This window comes from Hypanus sabinus, chromosome 6, assembly GCF_030144855.1.
Source record: "Hypanus sabinus isolate sHypSab1 chromosome 6, sHypSab1.hap1, whole genome shotgun sequence".
NCBI lineage: Eukaryota > Metazoa > Chordata > Chondrichthyes > Myliobatiformes > Dasyatidae > Hypanus > Hypanus sabinus.
In genome coordinates this window covers 180702710-180726299 of record NC_082711.1, presented here as the reverse complement: position 1 = coordinate 180726299, position 23590 = coordinate 180702710, and the positions used below count along the sequence as shown (strand labels likewise).

Sequence of the window (23590 nt, the reverse complement as noted above, 5' to 3'; positions counted from 1 at the left end):
TTCTCGACTCAGAGGAAGCTCAGTGCGTCACTCCCCACTGATACTCCAACCCCCACACCAGTGTCAGTACGCTTCCCAACTAACCGGAGTGAAGGAGGAGACAGGCAGATTGAGTGGATAGGATTAGGCCCCCTCATTATAGGAAGGATGTGGAAGTTTTAGAGAGGGTGCAGTGGAGATTTACCAAGATGTTGACTGGATTAGAGAGCATGTCCTATGAGGATAGGTTGAGCGAGCTAGGTGACTTGTTAGAATTCTACATGATGATAAGAGGCATAGATCAGGTGCACAGCCAGTTCTCTAGAGCAGAAACGGTTAATATAAGGGAGGCATAATTTTTAAGATGATTTGAGGAAAGTCTAGGCAGGGTGCATGGAACACCCAGCCAGGGATGGTAGCTGAGAAACATACTTTAGGGACATTTAAGAGATTCTAAGGCACGTGGATGATAGAAAAATACAGGACAATATGGGAGGGAAGCATTAGATAGATCTTGGAGTAGGTTAAAAGGTCAGTACAACATCATAGAACAAAGGGCCCGTACTCTGCTGTATTGCTTTATGATCCACGATAGCCACTTGCCACAAACAGCAGCAGGCTAGGGAAATGTTCCCAACACCGCATGCTTCTACTGCCCAGAATGATGGCTGGTGAAGCACGGACTTATGGGCAGTAAAAACCAGAGAGGGAACAGGATGCAAACAGTGCAGAGTATCCAATACTGTTTGTTCCCAATAGTATGTGGCAACTTTCTGACAGCACTCTGCTGCCTCCCTGTGGCAGTCCACGGTACTGTAGTACTCTCAGATGCAGGCACTGACACTTCACAATTCAAAGGATGTCAAACATTTTAATAAGAAGGCAGCAACTCCAAGCTCCTGCTGCTTACTCTAGTCCATTGGCACCTCCTGCACACTGACGCCATCGTCAGACTTTTCCCACGGCACGGGATCAGGAACGTGGGGGTCGTATGACCAACGTGGGAAAACCCTCTTGTACAAGTTCATCAGCACAGTGTCCTGGGATTTGAGCTGGCCATCAAACAAGCATTTCATGTGTCCATGGGTCCCTGCAGACGAGAGAGAGGCCACGCCACGTCAGACTGGAGCACAGATCAGAGCGACTTCTCAGACAGAGACAAACACAGCCAGCATGTTAAAACTTCAGTTCTGTTCCACCACTTCTGTACCCTGGTCCAACCTTTCCCCACATTCCTTTACCCTTTATACAATACTACGTCTGCTTCCTACTCCCGAGGTTGTACCACTGTCTGGTATAGGGGGCAATTGCACAGGACTGGAAGAAGGGGTAGAAAGTTCTGAAGCCAGCCAGCTCCATCGTGGCTGCTTGTCTCAACATCCAGGACACTTCAAAAGGAGACGCCTCAAAAAAGTGGCATCTGTCACGAAGAACCCCCGTCACCAGGACATGGCCTCTTCTTATTGCTACCATCAGGTAGGAGATACAGAAGCCTGAAGGCCCACACTCAACAATTCAGGAACAGCTTCTTCCCCTCTGCCATCCGATTTCTGAATGGACAATGAACCCTTGCATACTACCTCACTATTTATATCATTTTTCCAATACAGTCGGCCCTCTTTATCCACGAGTTCCACATGCATGAATTCAACCAACCGTGAATCAAGAAAACCAGGAAGTGCTCTTCCAGCACTTGTTGTCTGAGCATATACAGACTTCTTTTCTTGTCATTATTCCCTAAACAATGCAGTATAACAACTATTTACATAGCATTTACATTGTATTAGATATTATAAGTACCGGAGGATGTACGTAGGTTATCACGGATCGGGATTGAAAAAAATCTTAAGTTCTCTTACTAAGCAAGTTGGAACAGCCACATCCAGTATAATTTAGTGTCAGTCAGTCAAACATTTGTCTTAGAAAATAGTATATATTTTACCTTTCTATGCATGTAAGGATCGTGATCGTGATTATTTTCGTGAACAGAAACACTGGGGGTTCACACAGGAGTGAGTGAGTGAGTGACCTCCAACACCCACCCCCATCTTCCTTTGGGTGAGGTCTGCTCCCTCAATGCCCAGCTTTACCTCAGCTCTTTGATGCTCCACTCAGTGAAGAGTGGCAGGGGAAAGTCAGCTTGGGGCTGTAGTAACGGGGCTCCACAGAGCACTGTCCCACCACATCTTACTGAGCTCTACTTACCTAAAGGCTCCTTGATGTGTGACCCCCACTGTGTGACCTCCAACACCCACATCTTCCTCTGGGTGAGGTCTGATCCCTCAATTCCCAGCTTTACCTCGGCTCTTTGATGCTCCACAGAGCATTGTGCCCCAGCACTGTCCCACCACATCTTACTGAGCTCTACTTACCTAAAGGCTCCTTGATGTGGCCTCTGCGACCCCACTTTGTACGGAGCTCCACTGGTTTGAACCACAGAACATCATCTGAAAGAAAAACAGCCTCAGGGTCAACAGAATTGTTATGCCCTTACCCAGGCCATCAATGCCTCTATCAAACCCTCCACTATCACCACCCAGCCTATGCTCCCCTCCTACAGATATGCAGCATAGAGCATCCTAATATGCTGCATCACTGTCTGGTATGGAAACTGCAGCGCAGCACACAGGAAGGCTGTAAAACTGTCCAATGCATAACTAGCTGCAGCCTATCCACCCTGAAGGACGTGTAGAGAGAAAGGTGTTGGAAAAGGGTCAGTAACTTAATGAAGGATTCCACCCATCCTGCTCAGGGATTTTTTTGTCCCACTCCCATCTTTGAGGTGGCTACGTAGCATCCACCGGGCTCAAAACAGTTACTTTCTCCAAGCAGCAAGACTGATCAACACCTCCACCCACGAACCCACCTCTCCACACTCCCAACCACCACTACTTTATCATTTCCTAACAGAGGCACCTTGTGTACAGACACTCCTGTGCCTGGTGTTATTTTATGGATGTACAAACAGTGGATATAACCTATATTTATTCTGATGTTATTATTATTAGGTCCCTTATCTTGTTGTACAATTACAATTACTCTGTTTTCATTTACACTTGTGTACTGGAAATGATATTAAACAATCTTGAATCGTCTTAGTACTACTATTGGGCAGAAGGTACAGGAACCTTGGGTCCCACACCCTCAGGTCCAGAAATAACCCTACAACCATCAGGCTCTGCGATCAGTGTGGATAACTTCACTCACAACACAGACACTGTGTGTCTTCTTTTGCACATTGATTGATCGTCAGTCTACATTTATGTACAGCTTTGCACAAATTCTATTGTACTTTATTTTACTGTATTTCCTGTATCTCAGGTTGCATATGGTGACACACATGTACTATGATAATAAATTTACTTTCAACTTTGGGTAGCAGAAAGTCTCCCTCTACACTCACCTCACCTTGACACACCCTCCAATAGCAGTGGCAACAACAGTAAGACAAAAATCACTGGGCTGCTGGTTCCTCGGGAACACATAGAGGTAAAGGGGAAACCGGGGTGACCACTGAGAACAAGAGAGGGACCACCATTGCTTCTGAGCTCCCGAGGTACGTGAAACACCTCAGGAACATCTTCAGAACAATCCGCAACCCTGAGTCCGTGTGAAATGAACTGCAAACCTGGTTACTTTCACCTCAATCACAATGACAAGGTGATGGATGATCAGAATTCTTGCACAAACTACATTCAATAAAATTGACCCAAGGAGGAAAAAAGTGGGTCAGACACAGAGTGAATCTCCCTCCACACTGTCCCATCACACACTCCCGGGGTCAGACACAGAGTGAAACTCCCTCCACACCGTCCCATCACACACTCCCGGGGTCAGACACAGAGTGACTCTCCCTCCACACCGTCCCATCACTCACTGCCGGGGTCAGACACAGAGTGACTCTCCCTCCACACCGTCCCATCACTCACTGCCGGGGTCAGACACAGAGTGAATCTCCCTCCACACCGTCTCATCACACACTCCCGGGGTCAAACACAGAGTGAATCTCCCTCCACACCGTCCCATCACACACTCCCGGGGTCAGACACAGAGTGACTCTCCCTCCACACCGTCCCATCACACACTCCCGGGGTCAGACACAGAGTGACTCTCCCTCCACACCGTCCCATCACACACTCCCGGGGTCAGACACAGAGTGAATCTCCCTCCACACCGTCCCATCACACACTCCCGGGGTCAGACACAGAGTGAATCTCCCTCCACACCGTCCCATCACACACTCCCGGGGTCAGACACAGAGTGACTCTCCCTCCACACCGTCCCATCACACACTCCCGGGGTCAGACACAGAGTGACTCTCCCTCCACACCGTCCCATCACACACTCCCGGGGTCAAACACAGAGTGAATCTCCCTCCACACCGTCTCATCACACACTCCCGGGGTCAAACACAGAGTGAATCTCCCTCCACACCGTCCCATCACACACTCCCGGGGTCAGACACAGAGTGACTCTCCCTCCACACCGTCCCATCACACACTCCCGGGGTCAAACACAGAGTGAATCTCCCTCCACACCGTCCCATCACACACTCCTGGGGTCAGACACAGAGTGACTCTCCCTCCACACCGTCCCATCACACACTCCCGGGGTCAGACACAGAGTGACTCTCCCTCCACACCGTCCCATCACACACTCCCGGGGTCAGACACAGAGTGAATCTCCCTCCACACCGTCCCATCACACACTCCCGGGGTCAGACACAGAGTGACTCTCCCTCCACACCGTCCCGTCACACACTCCCGGGGTCAGACACAGAGTGAATCTCCCTCCACACCGTCCCATCACACACTCCCGGGGTCAGACACAGAGTGAATCTCCCTCCACACCGTCGCATCACACACTCCCGGGGTCAGACACAGAGTGACTCTCCCTCCACACCGTCCCATCACACACTCCCGGGGTCAGACACAGAGTGAATCTCCCTCCACACCGTCCCATCACACACTCCCGGGGTCAGACACAGAGTGACTCTCCCTCCACACCGTCCCATCACACACTCCCGGGGTCAGACACAGAGTGAATCTCCCTCCACACCGTCCCATCACACGCACCCGGAGTCAGACACAGAGTGAATCTCCCTCCACACCGTCCCATCACACGCTCCCGGGGTCAGACACAGAGTGAATCTCCCTCCACACCGTCCCATCACACACTCCCGGGGTCAGACACAGAGTGAATCTCCCTCCACACCGTCCCATCACACAATCCCGGGGTCAGACACAGAGTGAATCTCCCTCCACACCGTCCCGTCACACACTCACGGGGTCAGACACAGAGTGAATCTCCCTCCACACGGTCACATCACACACTCACGGGATCAGACACAGAGTGAGACTCCCTCCACACACTCCTGGGGTCAGACACAGAGTGAATCTCCCTCCACACCGTCCCATCACACACTCCCGGGGTCAGACACAGAGTGAATCTCCCTCCACACCGTCCCATCAGACACTCCCGGGGTCAGACACAGAGTGAATCTCCCTCCACACCGTCCCATCACACGCACCCGGAGTCAGACACAGAGTGACTCTCCCTCCACACCGTCCCATCACACACTCCCGGGGTCAGACACAGAGTGAATCTCCCTCCACACCATCCCATCACACAATCCCGGGGTCAGACACAGAGTGAATCTCCCTCCACACCGTCCCGTCACACACTCCCGGGATCAGACACAGAGTGAAACTCCCTCCACACCGTCCCATCACACACTCACGGGGTCAGACACAGAGTGAATCTCCCTCCACACGGTCACATCACACACTCACGGGATCAGACACAGAGTGAATCTCCCTCCACACCGTCCCATCACACACTCCCGGGGTCAGACACAGAGTGAATCTCCCTCCACACCGTCCCATCACACAATCCCGGGGTCAGACACAGAGTGAATCTCCCTCCACACCGTCCCGTCACACACTCCCGGGGTCAGACACAGAGTGAATCTCCCTCCACACCGTCCCATCACACACTCCCGGGATCAGACACAGAGTGAATCTCCCTCCACACCGTCCCATCACACACTCACGGGGTCAGACACAGAGTGAATCTCCCTCCACACGGTCACATCACACACTCACGGGATCAGACACAGAGTGAATCTCCCTCCACACCGTCCCATCACACACTCCCGGGGTCAGACACAGAGTGACTCTCCCTCCACACCGTCCCATCACACACTCCCGGGGTCAGACACAGAGTGACTCTCCCTCCACACCGTCCCATCACACACTCCCGGGGTCAAACACAGAGTGAATCTCCCTCCACACCGTCCCATCACACACTCCCGGGGTCAGACACAGAGTGAATCTCCCTCCACACCGTCCCATCACACACTCCCGGGGTCAGACACAGAGTGACTCTCCCTCCACACCGTCCCATCACACACTCCCGGGGTCAGACACAGAGTGAATCTCCCTCCACACCGTCCCATCACACGCACCCGGAGTCAGACACAGAGTGAATCTCCCTCCACACCGTCCCATCACACACTCCCGGGGTCAGACACAGAGTGAATCTCCCTCCACACCGTCCCATCACACACTCCCGGGGTCAGACACAGAGTGAATCTCCCTCCACACCGTCCCATCACACAATCCCGGGGTCAGACACAGAGTGAATCTCCCTCCACACCGTCCCGTCACACACTCACGGGGTCAGACACAGAGTGAATCTCCCTCCACACGGTCACATCACACACTCACGGGATCAGACACAGAGAGAAACTCCCTCCACACCGTCCCATCACACACTCCTGGGGTCAGACACAGAGTGAATCTCCCTCCACACCGTCCCATCTCACACTCCCGGGGTCAGACACAGAGTGAATCTCCCTCCACACCGTCCCATCACACACTCCCGGGGTCAGACACAGAGTGAATCTCCCTCCACACCGTCCCATCACACGCACCCGGAGTCAGACACAGAGTGACTCTCCCTCCACACCGTCCCATCACACACTCCCGGGGTCAGACACAGAGTGAATCTCCCTCCACACCATCCCATCACACAATCCCGGGGTCAGACACAGAGTGAATCTCCCTCCACACCGTCCCGTCACACACTCCCGGGATCAGACACAGAGTGAAACTCCCTCCACACCGTCCCATCACACACTCACGGGGTCAGACACAGAGTGAATCTCCCTCCACACGGTCACATCACACACTCACGGGATCAGACACAGAGTGAATCTCCCTCCACACCGTCCCATCACACACTCCCGGGGTCAGACACAGAGTGAATCTCCCTCCACACCGTCCCATCACACAATCCCGGGGTCAGACACAGAGTGAATCTCCCTCCACACCGTCCCGTCACACACTCCCGGGGTCAGACACAGAGTGAATCTCCCTCCACACCGTCCCATCACACACTCCCGGGATCAGACACAGAGTGAATCTCCCTCCACACCGTCCCATCACACACTCACGGGATCAGACACAGAGTGAATCTCCCTCCACACCGTCCCGTCACACACTCCCGGGGTCAGACACAGAGTGAATCTCCCTCCACACCGTCCCATCACACACTCCTGGGATCAGACACAGAGTGAATCTCCCTCCACACCGTCCCATCACACACTCACGGGGTCAGACACAGAGTGAATCTCCCTCCACACGGTCACATCACACACTCACGGGATCAGACACAGAGTGAATCTCCCTCCACACCGTCCCATCACACACTCCCGGGGTCAGACACAGAGTGAAACTCCCTCCACACCGTCCCATCACACACTCCCGGGGTCAGACACAGAGTGAATCTCCCTCCACACCGTCCCATCACACACTCCCGGGGTCAGACACAGAGTGAATCTCCCTCCACACCGTCCCATCACACACTCCCGGGATCAGACACAGAGTGAATCTCCCTCCACACCGTCCCATCACACACTCCCGGGGTCAGACACAGAGTGAATCTCCCTCCACACCGTCCCATCACACACTCCCGGGGTCAGACACAGAGTGAATCTCCCTCCACACCGTCCCATCACACACTCAAATGAAGAGATCCTCAACATGCAATATTCAGACACTTGTCATGAAATGTCAGCTGTTAACTCACATTCTAATGTGATTACTGCCACTCCACCCTCAGCCCGCCTCCCCACCACCTCCCTCAAGCCCCTCCCTCCACTCACCACGGTTGAAGAACATATATCGAACCACTGAGGTTTTGCTCATGATCTTGAAAGGGTGTCCACTCAGGGTGATCCGCTTCACAATCACTCTGTCAGGGTCAACTTTTAGCACAGAGCCCGTGGCTATCAGGTCCTGCATACCTGGGCAAGTGCAAGGTAACAAGCTGTAAATGATGGGAAGAGGTCACTGTGAACCCACCTTCCCTACACTGAAACACTCACGCCTACCCAACGCCTCTATTTCACATTCACTCATCGGTAGCAGTTCCAGTGCATAGGGCATCGCAGACAACTGCTGTCATCCACTGGGAAATCACAGAATTAGGTTTCCATAAAGCCACAAGTCAGCTGTTAACATCCCGGGACGTGGTCACACCAGCAGTGAGCCAGGATAATTTGAGGCATGGTTGCATAATGGTTAGTGTAATATTATTAAAATGCCAACGACTCTGTTCTCCCCGTGACCGTGTGGGTTTCCTCCCACTATTCAAATATGTACTGGTTAGTAGGTTAATTGGTGATATGGGTGTAAATGGGCGGCACAGGCTTACTCTGCCTGAAGGATCCATTAACCATCCTGTATCTCTAAATTTAAAAAGATACTCAGCAAGCAGCAGCACCCCTGGGGTGCAACTTCACTGCAGTCCCACCGAGTCCAGACCCACAGGCAAAGCACGTGTACTGACAGGCAACAGCAGCCAAAGTGAGACACACTAACACCAGATGCTTCATACACATGTGCTCGGCCCCAAAACTGTTCATGCACATGTACACAACTATCTATACCAGTATACGCACACACACACCTTACCTAAATTCTTCCGGACACATTTCTACTGTAGAGACACCAGCTCCAGCTCCCGACCCACACATACCCCCACCCCCAGTCCAGACCTGCTGAAAATCGGCAGGACATACCGTTGGCTCTTTGCCGGAACATCAAGACCGCCGCTGGAGGAAACGTTATTGGGCAGTACACCGTGCCCACCACTGTGGTATTGGGACGCAGAAACCTCTCACACTTGAACTTGTTGGCTGCAGAGGAGAAGCAAATGGTGAATGAAGAGTCCTGCCTCACATCCTCGGAGAGCCTCATCCCACAAGCATCAGCTGTGCTGACATACCCAGTGAAATACCCACAGTTAATGAACACAGAGCGAGCCCTTTGGCCCACAATGTCGTGTGAACTAATTACATTAGTAATCAAATGTCGAACTAATCTCTTCTGCCCACACAATATCCCTATTCCTCCGTTTCCCTCATATTCACCTGTCTATCTCAGAGCCTCTTGAACACCCGTGTTGTATTTGCCCCAATGCACCAGGCAGCACTTCACTGTGTAAAAAAAAACTTGCCCTACACATCTCCTTTGATCTTACCTCCTTTCACCTTAAATGCTTGCCCTCTGGTATTAGCCCAAAATTTCGATATCTATCCCCCTCCATAGATGCTGCCTATTACTCTATCAGGTCTTCCCTCAGCCTCCATCGCTTCAGAGAAAACACCCTAATTTGGTCCAAACACTCTGGCCACCCCTCGTCAGGTATCCTACAGGGCAGGGTGGCCCAGCAGTGCCACTCTTAAACCAGCACCTATAAGGTTCACCAGCATGCTACCTGGATTAGGGAGCAGGTGTCACAAGCAGAGTTGGACAAACTTAGGTTGATTTCTCCAAATACTGACATTGCCAGAGGTACCTCCATCTCATCAAACACGCCCTGACAATCCCCGCCTGGACGTGTCCCCACAACCCAGCCACAGTGCTGTTGGACTGGAGAGAAGAACCATCTTCTTTGCAGCTTAGCTTTCCTTTGCTTGTTTAAAATTTTATATAACCATCTACATAAATGCAATTGCTCAGTGAATTTTCCAGTAATTATGAGAGTTACTTCAGTATTCTTCTAGCAGTTTCTTAGTTTTCATTCTACATATCACGCCACTTAAATCTGGCTATGTTAGAGGTTAATTGTATCACTGCAACATTATCGCTGAGTATGCGACACCCTCAACTACTTTCACCTTTGCTCTCTCAGCTCCTCTGTCATTTTCCATTCTTGTAGCATCTTTAAAAATGGCCATAAGCAGCAAGTCTCATTTCATTCTTGCCTTGTGAAGAACCTTTGGATCACTGATGCATTCAGTTGCAACAGAGGGTGGTACACACCTGCTGTGTGCTGGGAAAAGAGTGGAGGAGCCCGGAATCGCCTGCAGCCACAGTGGAAAACCATCATATCCTTCGACTTAACAGGCTCGCTGTTGCTCGCATGTCTCCTCAGCAAAAAGTGGACAACGGACATCTAGAAAAGAGCATCATTCCTGAGGCAGTCCTCACCCTCAAACACACAAAGCCCACGCTACAGGAACCCCAACTCAAGTCTGTCTGCCTGTGACACGGGACAACACATTCATGTTGCAAAGCAATGACTCAGATAGGGGTAGCCAGGTCAATACAGACTTCAGTGCAGTTGGTGTTCTTCCTGCGAGGGTCTGACACTGTATAACACTGCGGGTCCATCTCTGTGTGACGCCGGGGTACGGTACCGGTGGGGACGGGTCCGTCTCTGTGTGACGCCGGGGTACGGTACCGGTGGGGACGGGTCCGCCTCTGTGTGACGCCGGGGTACGGTACCGGTGGGGACGGGTCCGCCTCTGTGTGACGCCGGGGTACGGTACCGGTGGGGACGGGTCCGCCTCTGTGTGACGCCGGGGTACGGTACCGGTGGGGACGGGTCCGCCTCTGTGTGATGCCGGGGTACGGTACCGGTGGGGACGGGTTTGTCTCTGTGTGACGCCGGGGTACGGTACCGGTGGGGACGGCTCCGTCGCTGTGTGACACCGGGGTACGGTACCGGTGGGGACGGGTCAGACACTGTATGACACTGGGGTACGGTACCGGTGGGGACGGGTCAGACACTGTATGACACTGGGGTACGGTACAAAGTCTAGTCCTGCTGACCATCTCCAACTCATACCCTTACCCTCTCTACCTTCTACACCCTTTTCTGCCCCCTCCCCAGTGCCCAGCATACCTTCTGCTCATGGGGCAGCAGGGTGAAGAGGACAAGTGGTGCCTGAGGCTTGAAACTCTCCATCACAGTCAGTGGCACGTTGCAGATGTGCACTGTGACGTACCACCCAGCCTGGGAAAGAAGCAGAGAAAGAGGGGATGACTGCAGTGCAGAGTGTAGCAGGAATTCAGTTACAATTTGTTGGGAATTAAATTGGTACATTTGCACTTAATGAAAGGAAGCTGAAGCACAGAAGTAATAAACTGCCGGGGGAACGCAGTAAGGCGGGTAACATCTACAAAGAGCAATAAATGGTCCGTGTTTTGGGCTGAGACCCTTTGTTGGGGCAAAACTCAGGAGTTCAACAAGTCAGGCAGCATCTATGAAGGGAAATAAACAGCTAATATCTATTAGCTTGTACTCCTTCCCCATTCCCCCACCAGCTTTTTATCCTGCTCCTTTCCTGTCCTGATGAAACAGTTTCCCCCTCCACAGATGCTGCCTGACTTAAGTTCCTCCACCTGTGTGTGTGTTTGGTCAGCAGGCCTGGGTGTGTGTCTCTCTCTCTGTGCGCACGCACGTGTTGTGTCTCTGTGCGCGCGTGCGTGTGCCAAGATTTCCAGCAGTTGCACAATCACTTGTGTTTAGATGCAGAAAGTCTTGTTGCAATGCACAGTGCTTCAGTCAAACCACACTGAAGTGCAGTGCACTATGCTCTTCTCTGTAAGCAGGGAGAATCTCCCACACTGTGGAGTCACAGCACTCCAGTCACCCGAGACCTGGAATGAGTCTTTCCGGGGTGGGGAATGACTTGCCCACTGCCAAATCCCACCATGATCTCCAGACCTGACCAATGCTATCCTTTAGGGTGGCATGGTAGTGGAGTAAATTAGCAGTTAGCATAATGCTATTACAGTGCCAGTGACTGGGTTCACTTCCCACCTCTGTCCCTCAGGAGACTGTACATTCTCAGATTCTCCCCGGTGTTCTGGTTCCCTCCCACATCACAAAGGCGTATGGGTTAGTCGTGCAGCTGTAACTGGGCAGTGAGTGCTTGTTGGGCCAGAAGGGCCTGTTACTGTGGTGTGTTTGTTTGGAGATACAGTGCTGAACAGGCCCTTCTAGCTCAACAAGCCAGATGCCCAGCAGCCCACTGATTTAACCCTGGCCTAATCACAGTACAATCTACAATGACCAATTAACCTACTACCCAGTACATCTGAGAGGAAACCAGAGCACCTGGACGAAACCCACAAGCACACAGGAAGGAACATACAAACTTGCTTAGGGAGGATGCTGGAATTGAACTCTAGACCGATGCCCCAAGCTGTAATAGTGTTGTGCTACACTACCATGACCCTCTCTAAATAAAATAAAATTTACTGCTAGAAAATTGAATAGACTGGGAAGTTTATGCTTTAGTTCATGGAGAACATAATTGAGACAATACTGGACAGTGGCCTCCATATTCTGTATTCCCACAGCAGGGGATATGTACATCTGAAACTCCTTCGACTCGGTATTAACACACCTCACACAGTATGCCCCATTCCCCAAATGTTTTAGTGGAGATCAGAGTGCTGAAGCAGTAAACTGCGAAGGATATTTGTGCCATTCAGTACTGCTCTACACAGACACATTACCATTGCACCTTCCTGCTCCTCCGTCAGCTCACTGAAGATTCGTTTCCTCGTTCGGGTAAAGTTCTGGAACTGGAATATCCTGGCATAATCCCGGGGCAAGTTCTCCTTGGGATCCCATGGTGATGCCCGGAAACTCGTCAGGCCTCTGTACTTCTGAAACCTGTTAAGTTTGCAGGAAATCATCAAGATACACAAAAAATAGCCACACCAGAGTAAGGAAAAGTTGGCCTCAATGTTCCACCTTCCCTTCCAAAATGTACACAGGGACATTTTAGATCCAGCTGGTCAAGCAAAGTCCTGGCATTATCTCATGGCTGAGACTCCAGTCCGAAACTGCACTTGGACTATCAGTATGTATGCACACGCAAAGTGGCCACTTTATTAGGCACACCTACTCAGCCAATCATGTGGCAACAATAATGCATAAAAGCACGCAGACACATTCAAACGGTTCTGTTGCTGTTCAGACCAAACATCAGAAAAGGGAAGTAATGTAATCTAAGTGACTTTGTCCATGAACGATTGTTGGTGCCAGACAGGGTAGACTGAGTATTTCAGAAACTGCTGATAACTTGCAAAGTCATCAATTCCATTATCCAAATCATTGACATATAACACATGCCATGTTAACGGTTGATGTTGTGTACTTGGATTTTCCAGAGACCTTTGAGAAGGTGCCACCCATGAGGCTGCTAACAAGCTACGAGCCCATGGCATGAAAGATTATGGCATAGAAAAAGGAGTAGCTAATTGCAGATGGCAAAGAGTGGGAATGAAAAGATTCTAAATGGAGAGAAAATACAAAAAACTGAGACACAAAGGGACTTGGGAGTCCTTGTGCAGGGTTCTCTAAAGGTGAACCCTGAGGAAGGCAAATGCAATGTTAGCATTCATTTCAAGAGGACCAGAATATAAAAGCAAGGATGTAATGTTGGAACTTTATAAAGCCCTGGTGAGGCCTCACTCGGAGTATTGTGAGCAGGTCTGGACCCCTTATCTTAGAAAGGATGTGCTGACACTGGAGAGGGTTCAAATGAGGTCAACAAAAATGATTCCAGGATTGAATGTCTTGTCATATGAAGAGCGTTTGATGGCTCTCAGCCCGCATTCACGAGAATTCAGAAGAATGAGAGATGACCTCACTGAAAACTGATGAATGGTGAAAGGCTTGATAGAACGAGTACGGAGAGGATGTGCCTATGCTGGGAGAGTCTAAGACCAGAGGACAGAGCCTCAGAATAAGGGGCATCCTTTCAGAATGGAGATGAGGAGAAATTTCTTTAGCTAAGGGGTGCTGAATCTGGAATTCTTTGCTACAGGCAGCTGTGGGGGCCATGACTATTTTCTGTATATTGAAGGCAGAGGTTGATAGATTCTTGATTGGTCAGGATATGAAGGGATACGGGGAGAAGGCAAGAGATTGGAACGAGAGGAAAATTGGATCAGCCACGATTGAATGGTGGAGCGGAGTCAATAGGCCAAACGGCCTAATTCTGCTCCTCTAAAAAGAATCAGTCCCAGCACAGACCCTTGTGGAACACTACTAGTTATTGGCAGCCAACCAGGAAAGGCTCCCTTTATTCCCAATCTTTGCCTCCTGCCAACCAGCCACTGCTTTATCTATGCTGGAGGCTCTAGAGTTTACAAAGAATGATGCGTTAAAAAAAATAATCCAGTGAGTGGCATTTATGTGGGTGAAAATGCCTTGTTAATGAGTGAGGTCAGAGACTAGTTCAAGCTGATAGGAAGGCAACAATAACTCAAATAACCACATATTACAACAGTAGCGTGGAGAAGAGCATCTCTAAATGCACAACACATCAAACCTTGAAGTAGATGGGCTACAGCAACAGAAGACTACTCAGTGGCCAAATTATTAGGTACAAGTGGGAGCTAATGAAGTGGACTTTGAGTGTATATACTAGAACCTCTTGAGGGGTGGGGGTGGGGTCACCCTTCCTGCAGTGAACAGTCAGATCAGCAGAAAAGATCATTAGATGCAGTCTACCATCACTATTCATCAGTCCACAACAAAGGAGGGACAGGAAAAATCATTGTGGACACTACCCAGCCAACAAACCAGATTTCCCCTTGTGGAAAGCAACAAAAGCTCCATCCCCAGGCAGTTAAGCTGATCAACCATTCTTAGTTAGGCCCCCCCTCCCCAAACCCTCATCTATTACCCCCACCACTGCACTACACTGTAAACAACTTAAACCACTTTATATCATGCTGTTTACATTGTAAATGCTAGTATCTGTGTATGTATCTCTGCACATTTTATTCAATACAAGTGCTGAACATCGTTTGTTGTATGTCACACCCTGACCCACACACCACAGCAAATTCCATATACCTGTGGCAAATTTAGTGTTTGATCATCCAGGCAATGTAAAAGGTAACATTGCCAACTGAAAGAGGGTGGCAAGAGCTTGTTAGATGCAGCTCATGAAAAAATGAAGGAGCAAGGGAAATCAGTGGTGATTCTGAGAGATAAAACTGTGCAGTTGATGGAACCTGGATAAGAGGATGCAGAAAGTACTCAGCAGGTCAGTTAGTACCTGTGGAGAAAGAATAACCAACGCAATATTCATCAATATCTACACGAGACCAGTCTTGTCTCCACAGATCTGTGGGTCTCAGCCCAAAACATTGACTATTTATTCCTCCCAGACTTTCTGGGTTCCTCCAGCATTTTGTGTGTTCCTCTGATTTTCCAGTGTTGGCAGTATCTCATGTCTCTGTTTTGTCTCTCCACAGATGCTGCCTGACTTGTTGAGTTCCCCTAGCATTCCTTTTTACTGGATTTCTAGTATTATTTTGTGACTGTATGCACTGGATTGCAATTATATGTGCTGTGTGCAACTATATGAACTGTGTTTTGATCTTGGCCCTAGTTTCTTTTAGCTCCATACTTGTGTATGGTTGAATAACAATGAATTTGAATAAAGTAAAATTAAAGGAAAAATGGGCTGAAAAATGACAGATGGCTTTTAATACAGACAAGTGTGAGGTTTTTCACTTTGGAAGGACAAACCATGGTAGCACATACAAGGTAAATGGTAGGACACTGAGGAGTGCAGTAGAACAGAGATATCTAGGAATACAGATACAAAATTCCCTAAAAGTGGTGTCACAGGTAGATAGGGTAGAAAAGAGAGCTTTTGGTACATTGGCCTTTATAAATCAAAGTATTGAGTATAAGAGTTGGAATGTTATGGTGAGGTTGTATAAGGCATTGAGGCTGAACTTGGAGTATTGTGTGCAGTTTTGGTCACCTAATTACAGGAAGGATACTAATAAGGTCGAAAGAGTGCAGAGAAGGTTTACAAGGATGTTGCCAGGACTTGAGAAACTGAGTTACAGAGAAAGGTTGAATAGCTTAGAACTTTATTCCCTGGAGCGTAGAAGAATGAGGGGAGATTTGATAGAGGTGTATAAATTTATGATGGGTATAGATAGAGTGAATGCAAGCAGGCTTTTTCCACTGAGGCTAGGGGAGAAAAAAACCTGAGGACATGGGTTAAGGGTGAGGGGGGAAAAGTTTAAAGGGACCATTGAGGGGGCTTCACACAGAGTAGTGAGAGTGTGGAATGAGTTGCCAGATGAAGTTGCAAATGCGGGCTCACTTTTAACATTTAAGAAAAAATTGGACAGGTACATGGATGAGAGGTGTATGGAAGGATATGGGCCAGGTGCAGGTCAATGGGACCAGGCAGAAAAATGGTTCAGTGCAGCCAAGGGCCAAAAGGCCTGTTTCTGTGCTGTAATGTTCTATGGCTCTATACTGTTATTCAACCATACATACGGGTGCGTAGAGAGTTTGGCCTGAGACAAAGTGGAATTGGTCTTTTCTCACTAGGGTTTAGATAAATGAAAGGCAGTCTCAAGGGGACAGAGAGAGGTTTCTTTCTCAACCTCAACAGTCTCAGGATTTTTAAAGGAGATAAACAATTTCTTTATTTGAAAGGTTTATAACTTATATCCAGAGGGTAGCACAGCAGCATAGCAGTTAACATAGCACAATTGCAGCACCGGCGACCCAGGTATTACTGCCACTGTCTGTAAGGAGTTGGTACATTCTCTCTGTGGCTGTGGGCTTCCTCTGGGTGCTCTGGTTTCCTCTCACATTCCAAAGTTGTAAGGGTCTTGTAGGTTAAGAGGTTCCATTGGTATAATTGGGCAGTGTGGACTCATTGGGTGAGAAGGCCAGTTACCATCACTAAATAAGTAAACAAGTTCCACCATTACTCTGTTCAAAAGCAGGATTGTGTGCATCAGGGTGTCACTTGTCCAAAAATGCAAAATGGGAAGCAGTCACCAAACGATTGGGACAACTGCCCCCTGGCATCCAGTACCTGACTCTTGCAGCTACATCTTTTGGCGTGTCCACTTCATCAGGGAACATTTCATCCATCCTTTCCTGTTTGTACTTTGCTAGCATCTCCTCCTCCTCCTCTTCATCAATCCTCTCATCGTAATTATCGTCACGGACACTCTCAGGCAAAGTCATGGTTTCACATTCATCCACAGCCTCTCCCTCATCGTCACTCTCATCGCTGGCCTGAAGAGAGAGAACATTGGCAGGCAGAGAGAAACCTATTGAATTTCAGTAGGAAACTGAGGAAGACCAGATTAGAGCCAGTCACCGACACCCAAACACAAACTGAGCCCTCCAATATAGCAGGGGCTGTCTGTCCTGAAACTGTTCTGCCCAGACTTCCCGAATTCCAGATGATGGATGTAATGTACCCACAAATTACCTACCTGTGTCACAGTGTCTCCCATCAGGTCTTGCTCTTCCATCTCGTCACCACTTTCTTCCTCCTTGTCCACACCTTCCTCATCGTCCAGAATCCAGGCAGCCTGGTAGTCCGATGTGCCTTTTGGGACCCTCCGAACAATCTTCCTGCTTTCCCTCAGTGCATCTAAATCAGCCAAATGGGCAGAGCTATGAATGGGCATTGAAGGCTTTGAGTCAGAGAGAGCACTGCTCACCTGCAAGTCACAATTCAGCACCAGCACATTAATGCTGGTGTAATCCATTACAGAACAGGCTGAGACAAAGACAGTTTGCCTGGATCACTGCTGAGAGCTTAGGGGCAGGGGGCTGGGGGTAATGAGAGCTGGGTGGGTTGGCTAGAAAGACAATCAAGAACATGTTAATTCTTAATAAAACTCTGCCATTGGTATCACAGACACAAGAGATTCTGCAGATGCTGGAAATCCAGAGTAACACACAAAATGCTGGAGGAACTCAGCAGGTCAGGCAGCATCTGTGGGAAGGCACAGTTAACATTTCATGCCAAGACCCTTTCAGCTGGTAGCTTTCCTGATGAAAGGTCTAACCCCGAAATATCGACTGTTTATTCCTGTTCACAGATACTGACTGACCTGGAACACTGACTGTTTATTCCTGTTCACAGATACTGACTGTTTATTCCTGTTCACAGATACTGACTGACCTGGAACACTGACTGTTTATTCCTGTTCACAGATACTGACTGACCTGGAACACTGACTGTTTATTCCTGTTCACAGATATTGACTGACCTGGAACACTGACCGTTTATTCCTGTTTGCTGAGCGTCAGCGTGCCCAGTACCTACCGTCAGCCTCCCTCAGCTCCTCATCCGTTGGCCAGGTCTGCTCTCCTTCCATTGGGTCAGGGACCACCTCCAACTCCAGTGATTCTTGCTTGCTACTGTCTGCTTTCATGAGAACTTTCACGTCTTCTTCCATCTCTGCTGAAGCATCCTGACATCAGAACAAGAGCTTAATTGTTGGTAAATCATCAATCTCATCCCAAAACCTTGAGCATTTCTTATTAATAACATTATTCAGAGAATCAGGAATAGTCTGAATCCATAAGACCGTGAACACCTAGGAGCAGAATTAGACCATTCAGCCCATTATGTCCTCTCCGACATTTCATCATGGTTGAGTTATTATCCCCCCTCAACCCAATTCTCCTGCCTTTGACACCTTGATTAATCACTTACACTTTAAATATTCCAATAACCTGGCCTCCACAGCAGTCTATGGCAATGAATTCCAGATTCACCACGCTCTATCTATAGAAATTCTTCTTCATCTCTGTTCTAAAGGGACGTCCTTTTTGAGGCTGTGCCCTCTGGTCCTGGACTCCCCCACTATAGGAAACATCCTCTCCACATCCACTCTATCTGTGTCCTCTGGTCCTAGACTCCCCCACTATAGGAAACATCCTCTCCACATCCACTCTATCTGTGTCCTCTGGTCCTGGACTCCTCCACTATAGGAAACATCCTCTCCACATCCACTCTATCTGTGTCCTCTGGTCCTAGACTCCCCCACTATAGGAAACATCCTCTCCACATCCACTCTATCTGTGTCCTCTGGTCCTAGACTCCCCCACTATAGGAAACATCCTGTCCACATCCACTCTATCTGTGTCCTCTGGTCCTAGACTCCCCCACTATAGGAAACATCCTCTCCACATCCACTCTATCTGTGTCCTCTGGTCCTAGACTCCCCCACTCTAGGAAACATCCTCTCCACACCCACTCTATCTGTGTCCTCTGGTCCTGGACTCCCCCACTATAGGAAACATCCTCTCCACACCCACTCTATCTGTGTCCTCTGGTCCTAGACTCCCCCACTATAGGAAACATCCTCTCCACATCCACTCTATCTGTGTCCTCTGGTCCTAGACTCCCCACTATAGGAAATATCCTCTCCACATCCACTCTATCTGTGTCCTCTGGTCCTAGACTCCCCACTATAGGAAACATCCTCTCCACATCCACTCTATCTGTATCCTCTGGTCCTGGACTCCCCCACTATAGGAAACATCCACTCCACATCCAATCTATCTGTGTCCTCCGGTCCTAGACTCCCCGACTATAGGAAACATCCGCTCCACATCCATTCAAAAAAATAGGCCTTTCAATATTTGTTAGGTTTTAATGAGATCCTCCCTCATTTTTCTAAACTCCAGGGAGTACAGGCTCAGAGTCCATTAAATCCTGTTATTACAGACACTTTATCAAAACCTCTTTTTTTATGGTGAGTGAAAACTTAACCTCTCTGCACCATCACCACTGCAATAGCTTCAACACAAATATGAAAACTACATTATCCATTCCATTACAGTTTGCAGATTCATTACTCAAAGTTCAAAGTACATTTATTCTCAAAGTATGTATACAGAATACATCTGAGATTTGTCCTCCGACAGGCACCCAGCCACAAAACAAAAAAAAACAAAGGTTGAGCGAGGTGGGGTTTTTCGTTTTGGAGCGAAGGAGGATGAGAGGGATATACGAGATTTTAAGAAGCATAATAAGGCGAATGGATGGAAGTATAAGGCAAATGTCAGAGGTGGTTTTTTGTTTATATACAGAGCCGTCGGTAAATGGGGGAACCCTGCCAGGGGTCGTGGTAGAAGTACATATAGTATGGACGTTTAAAAGACTCTTACATTGGCAGATGGACAGTAGAAAAATGGAGGGTTATGTGGGAGAGAAGAGTTAGATTGATCTTAGAGTCGGTGAAAGGGTCAGCATACCATCATGGGCTGAATGGCAGTGACCAGATGACTGCAGTGGATTTAAAGAGGAAATGTCTGCATGCACTGGCCTGTCACATGCCCATTATAAATACAGTGGGGCATAGCGGCAGGCACAACACCAGCGACCTGGGTTAATTTCCCACCGCTATCTGTAAGGAATTAACATTCTCCTCCGGGTGATGGCATGGGTTTCACTCAGGTGCTCTGGACTCCTCCCACATTCCAAAGACATGCCAGTTGGTAAGTTAATTGGTCATTGTAACGTGTCCCTTGGTTAGGACAGGGTTAAATCTGGGCTTGCTGGGCACAAGGGCTTGAAGGGCCAATTTCATGCTGCAGCTCAATCAACGAATAAATAAAGATGGCCAGTGTGCAAAGGTGACAAGATCCTGCACGGCTCCAGTGACCCAGGAGCAAATGAGAACTCCAGTGCTTTCTGTGTGGAGATTGCACGCTCTCTCTGTGACCGCATCAGTGTCCTCTCACATACAGAAGATCCTGCACGGCTCCAGTGACCCAGGAGCAAATGAGAACTCCAGTGCTTACTGTGTGGACATTGCACGCTCTCTCTGTGACTGCATCAGTGTCCTCTCACATACAGAAGATCCTGCACGGCTCCAGTGACCCAGGAGCAAATGAGAACTCCAGTGCTTTCTGTGTGGACATTGCACGCTCTCTCTGTGACTGCATCAGTGTCCTCTCACATACAGAAGATCCTGCACGGCTCCAGTGACCCAGGAGCAAATGAGAACTCCAGTGCTTTCTGTGTGGACATTGCACGCTCTCTCTGTGACTGCATCAGTGTCCTCTCACATACAGAAGATCCTGCACGGCTCCAGTGACACAGGAGCAGACGGGAACTCCACTGCTTTCTGTGTGGAGATTGCACGCTCTCTATGTGACCGCATCAGTGTCCTCTCACATCCAGAAGATGTGCTGGTTGGTTGGTGAACTGCCACTTGCATGGAACGATGGTAAAATAATTGGGAGGAATGGATGGGAGAGGGAATTGGTTACAGGGAATTGTAAGAAAATGGGATGAACGTGAGCTGGCATAGACTTTGTAGGCCGAGAGGCCTCACCCCTTTGGAAGGGAACATGAGTGAGCAGACAAGTCCCCCTACTCTATAGCAAAACACTCACCTGGATGAAGGTACCCGAAAGGGAAATGATCAGAATGGACAACATGGTAGTGTAACGCTTTACAGCGTCAGCCAATGAGCTTCAATCGCCATCGCTGTCTGTACATTCTCCCCCTTACCACGTGGGTTTCCTCCACGTTCTCCAGATCTCTCCCACATTCCAAAGGTGTATAGGTCAGGGTTAATAAGCTGAGGGCACGCTACGTTAGGGCTGGAAGTGTGGTGACACTCACAGGCTGCCCCAGCACATCCTCGGACTGTGTTGATCGTTGACACAAACATATTTGACTGCATGTTTCAACGTACATGTGACAAATAAAGCTAATCTTATCTTAAAATGGAAGGTTCAATGAGTTTTGAAAGACAAGTTGAACAGTAGAAGGGGAAGGATCTGCTGGATTACAGAGAATGGCACTGAATAGAGACACTTGCAAAGGTTCAGCACATGCTCCATGAGCTGATCAACTCCTGACAGGACGTTAGCCCTCACCCATCCCATCGACCCTCACTCCCTACAGGACGTTAGTCCTCACCCATCCCATCCACTCTCACTCCCTACAGGACGTTAGTCCTCACCCACCCCATCCACTCTCACTCCCTACAGGACGTTAGTCCTCACCCATCCCATCCACCCTCACTCCCTACAGGACGTCAGCCCTCACCCATCCCATCCACCCTCACTCCCTACAGGACATTAGCCCTCACCCACCCCATCCACCCTCACTCCCTACAGGACGTTAGCCCTCACCCACCCCATCCACCCTCACTCCCTACAGGACGTTAGCCCTCACCCATCCCATCCACCCTCACTCCCTACAGGACGTCAGCCCTCACCCATCCCATCCACCCTCACTCCCTACAGGACATTAGCCCTCACCCACCCCATCCACCCTCACTCCCTACAGGACGTCAGCCCTCACCCATCCCATCCACACTCACTCCCTACAGGACGTTAGCCCTCACCCACCCCATCCACCCTCACTCCCTACAGGACGTTAGCCCTCACCCACCCCATCCACCCTCACTCCCTACAGGACGTTAGTCCTCACCCACCTTCCCATCCACCCTCAATCCCTACAGGACGTTAGCCCTCACCCACCTTCCCATCCACCCTCACTCCCTACAGGACGTTAGCCCTCACCCATCCCATCCACCCTCACTCCCTACAGGACGTTAGCCCTCACCCACCTTCCCATCCACTCTCACTCCCTGCAGGACGTTAGCCCTCACCCATCCCATCCACTCTCACTCCCTACAGGACGTTAGCCCTCACCCATTCCATCCACTCTCACTCCCTACAGGACGTTAGCCCTCACCCATCCCATCCACTCTCACTCCCTACAGGACGTTAGCCCTCACCCATTCCATCCACTCTCACTCCCTACAGGACGTTAGCCCTCACCCACCTTCCCATCCACTCTCACTCCCTACAGGACGTTAGCCCTCACCCATTCCATCCACTCTCACTCCCTACAGGACGTTAGTCCTCACCCATCCCATCCACTCTCACACCCTACAGGACGTTAGTCCTCAGCCACCTTCCCATCCACTCTCACTCCCTACAGGACGTTAGCCCTCACCCACCCCATCCACTCTCACTCCCTACAGGACGTTAGTCCTCACCCACCCCATCCACTCTCACTCCCTACAGGACGTTAGTCCTCACCCACCCCATCCACTCTCACTCCCTACAGGACGTTAGCCCTCACCCACCCCATCCACTCTCACTCCCTACAGGACGTTAGTCCTCACCCACCCCATTCACCCTCACTCCCTACAGGACGTTAGCCCTCACCCACCTTCCCATCCACCCTCACTCCCTACAGGACGTTAGCCCTCACCCACCCCATCCACTCTCACTCCCTACAGGACGTTAGTCCTCACCCACCCCATCCACTCTCACTCCCTACAGGACGTTAGCCCTCACCCACCTTCCCATCCACTCTCACTCCTGACAGGACGTTAGCCCTCACCCATTCCATCCACTCTCACTCCCTACAGGACGTTAGCCCTCACCCACCCCATCCACCCTCACTCCCTACAGGACGTTAGCCCTCACCCACCTTCCCATCCACCCTCACTCCCTACAGGACGTTAGT

At 49.8% G+C, this 23590-nt stretch overlaps 1 protein-coding gene across 2 annotated transcripts in view; it reads right to left on the bottom strand.

Annotated features, from left to right (window-relative positions):
• Positions 1 to 836: 836 nt before the first annotated feature.
• The window catches only part of tsr1 (TSR1 ribosome maturation factor), a 49381-nt gene continuing 26627 nt past the window's right edge, over positions 837 to 23590 (bottom strand). For both annotated transcript variants that reach the window (XM_059973738.1, XM_059973739.1), the window contains exons 6-15: positions 18407 to 18554; positions 17565 to 17725; positions 17156 to 17361; positions 12798 to 12957; positions 11176 to 11286; positions 10311 to 10443; positions 9065 to 9181; positions 8147 to 8287; positions 2352 to 2426; positions 837 to 1069 (exon numbers count right to left, since the gene is read on the bottom strand). In XM_059973738.1, coding sequence (XP_059829721.1) covers positions 891 to 1069; positions 2352 to 2426; positions 8147 to 8287; positions 9065 to 9181; positions 10311 to 10443; positions 11176 to 11286; positions 12798 to 12957; positions 17156 to 17361; positions 17565 to 17725; positions 18407 to 18554 — 1431 coding nt within the window. In that variant the 3' untranslated portion in view covers positions 837 to 890. The remainder of the gene's footprint in view (positions 1070 to 2351; positions 2427 to 8146; positions 8288 to 9064; positions 9182 to 10310; positions 10444 to 11175; positions 11287 to 12797; positions 12958 to 17155; positions 17362 to 17564; positions 17726 to 18406; positions 18555 to 23590) is intronic.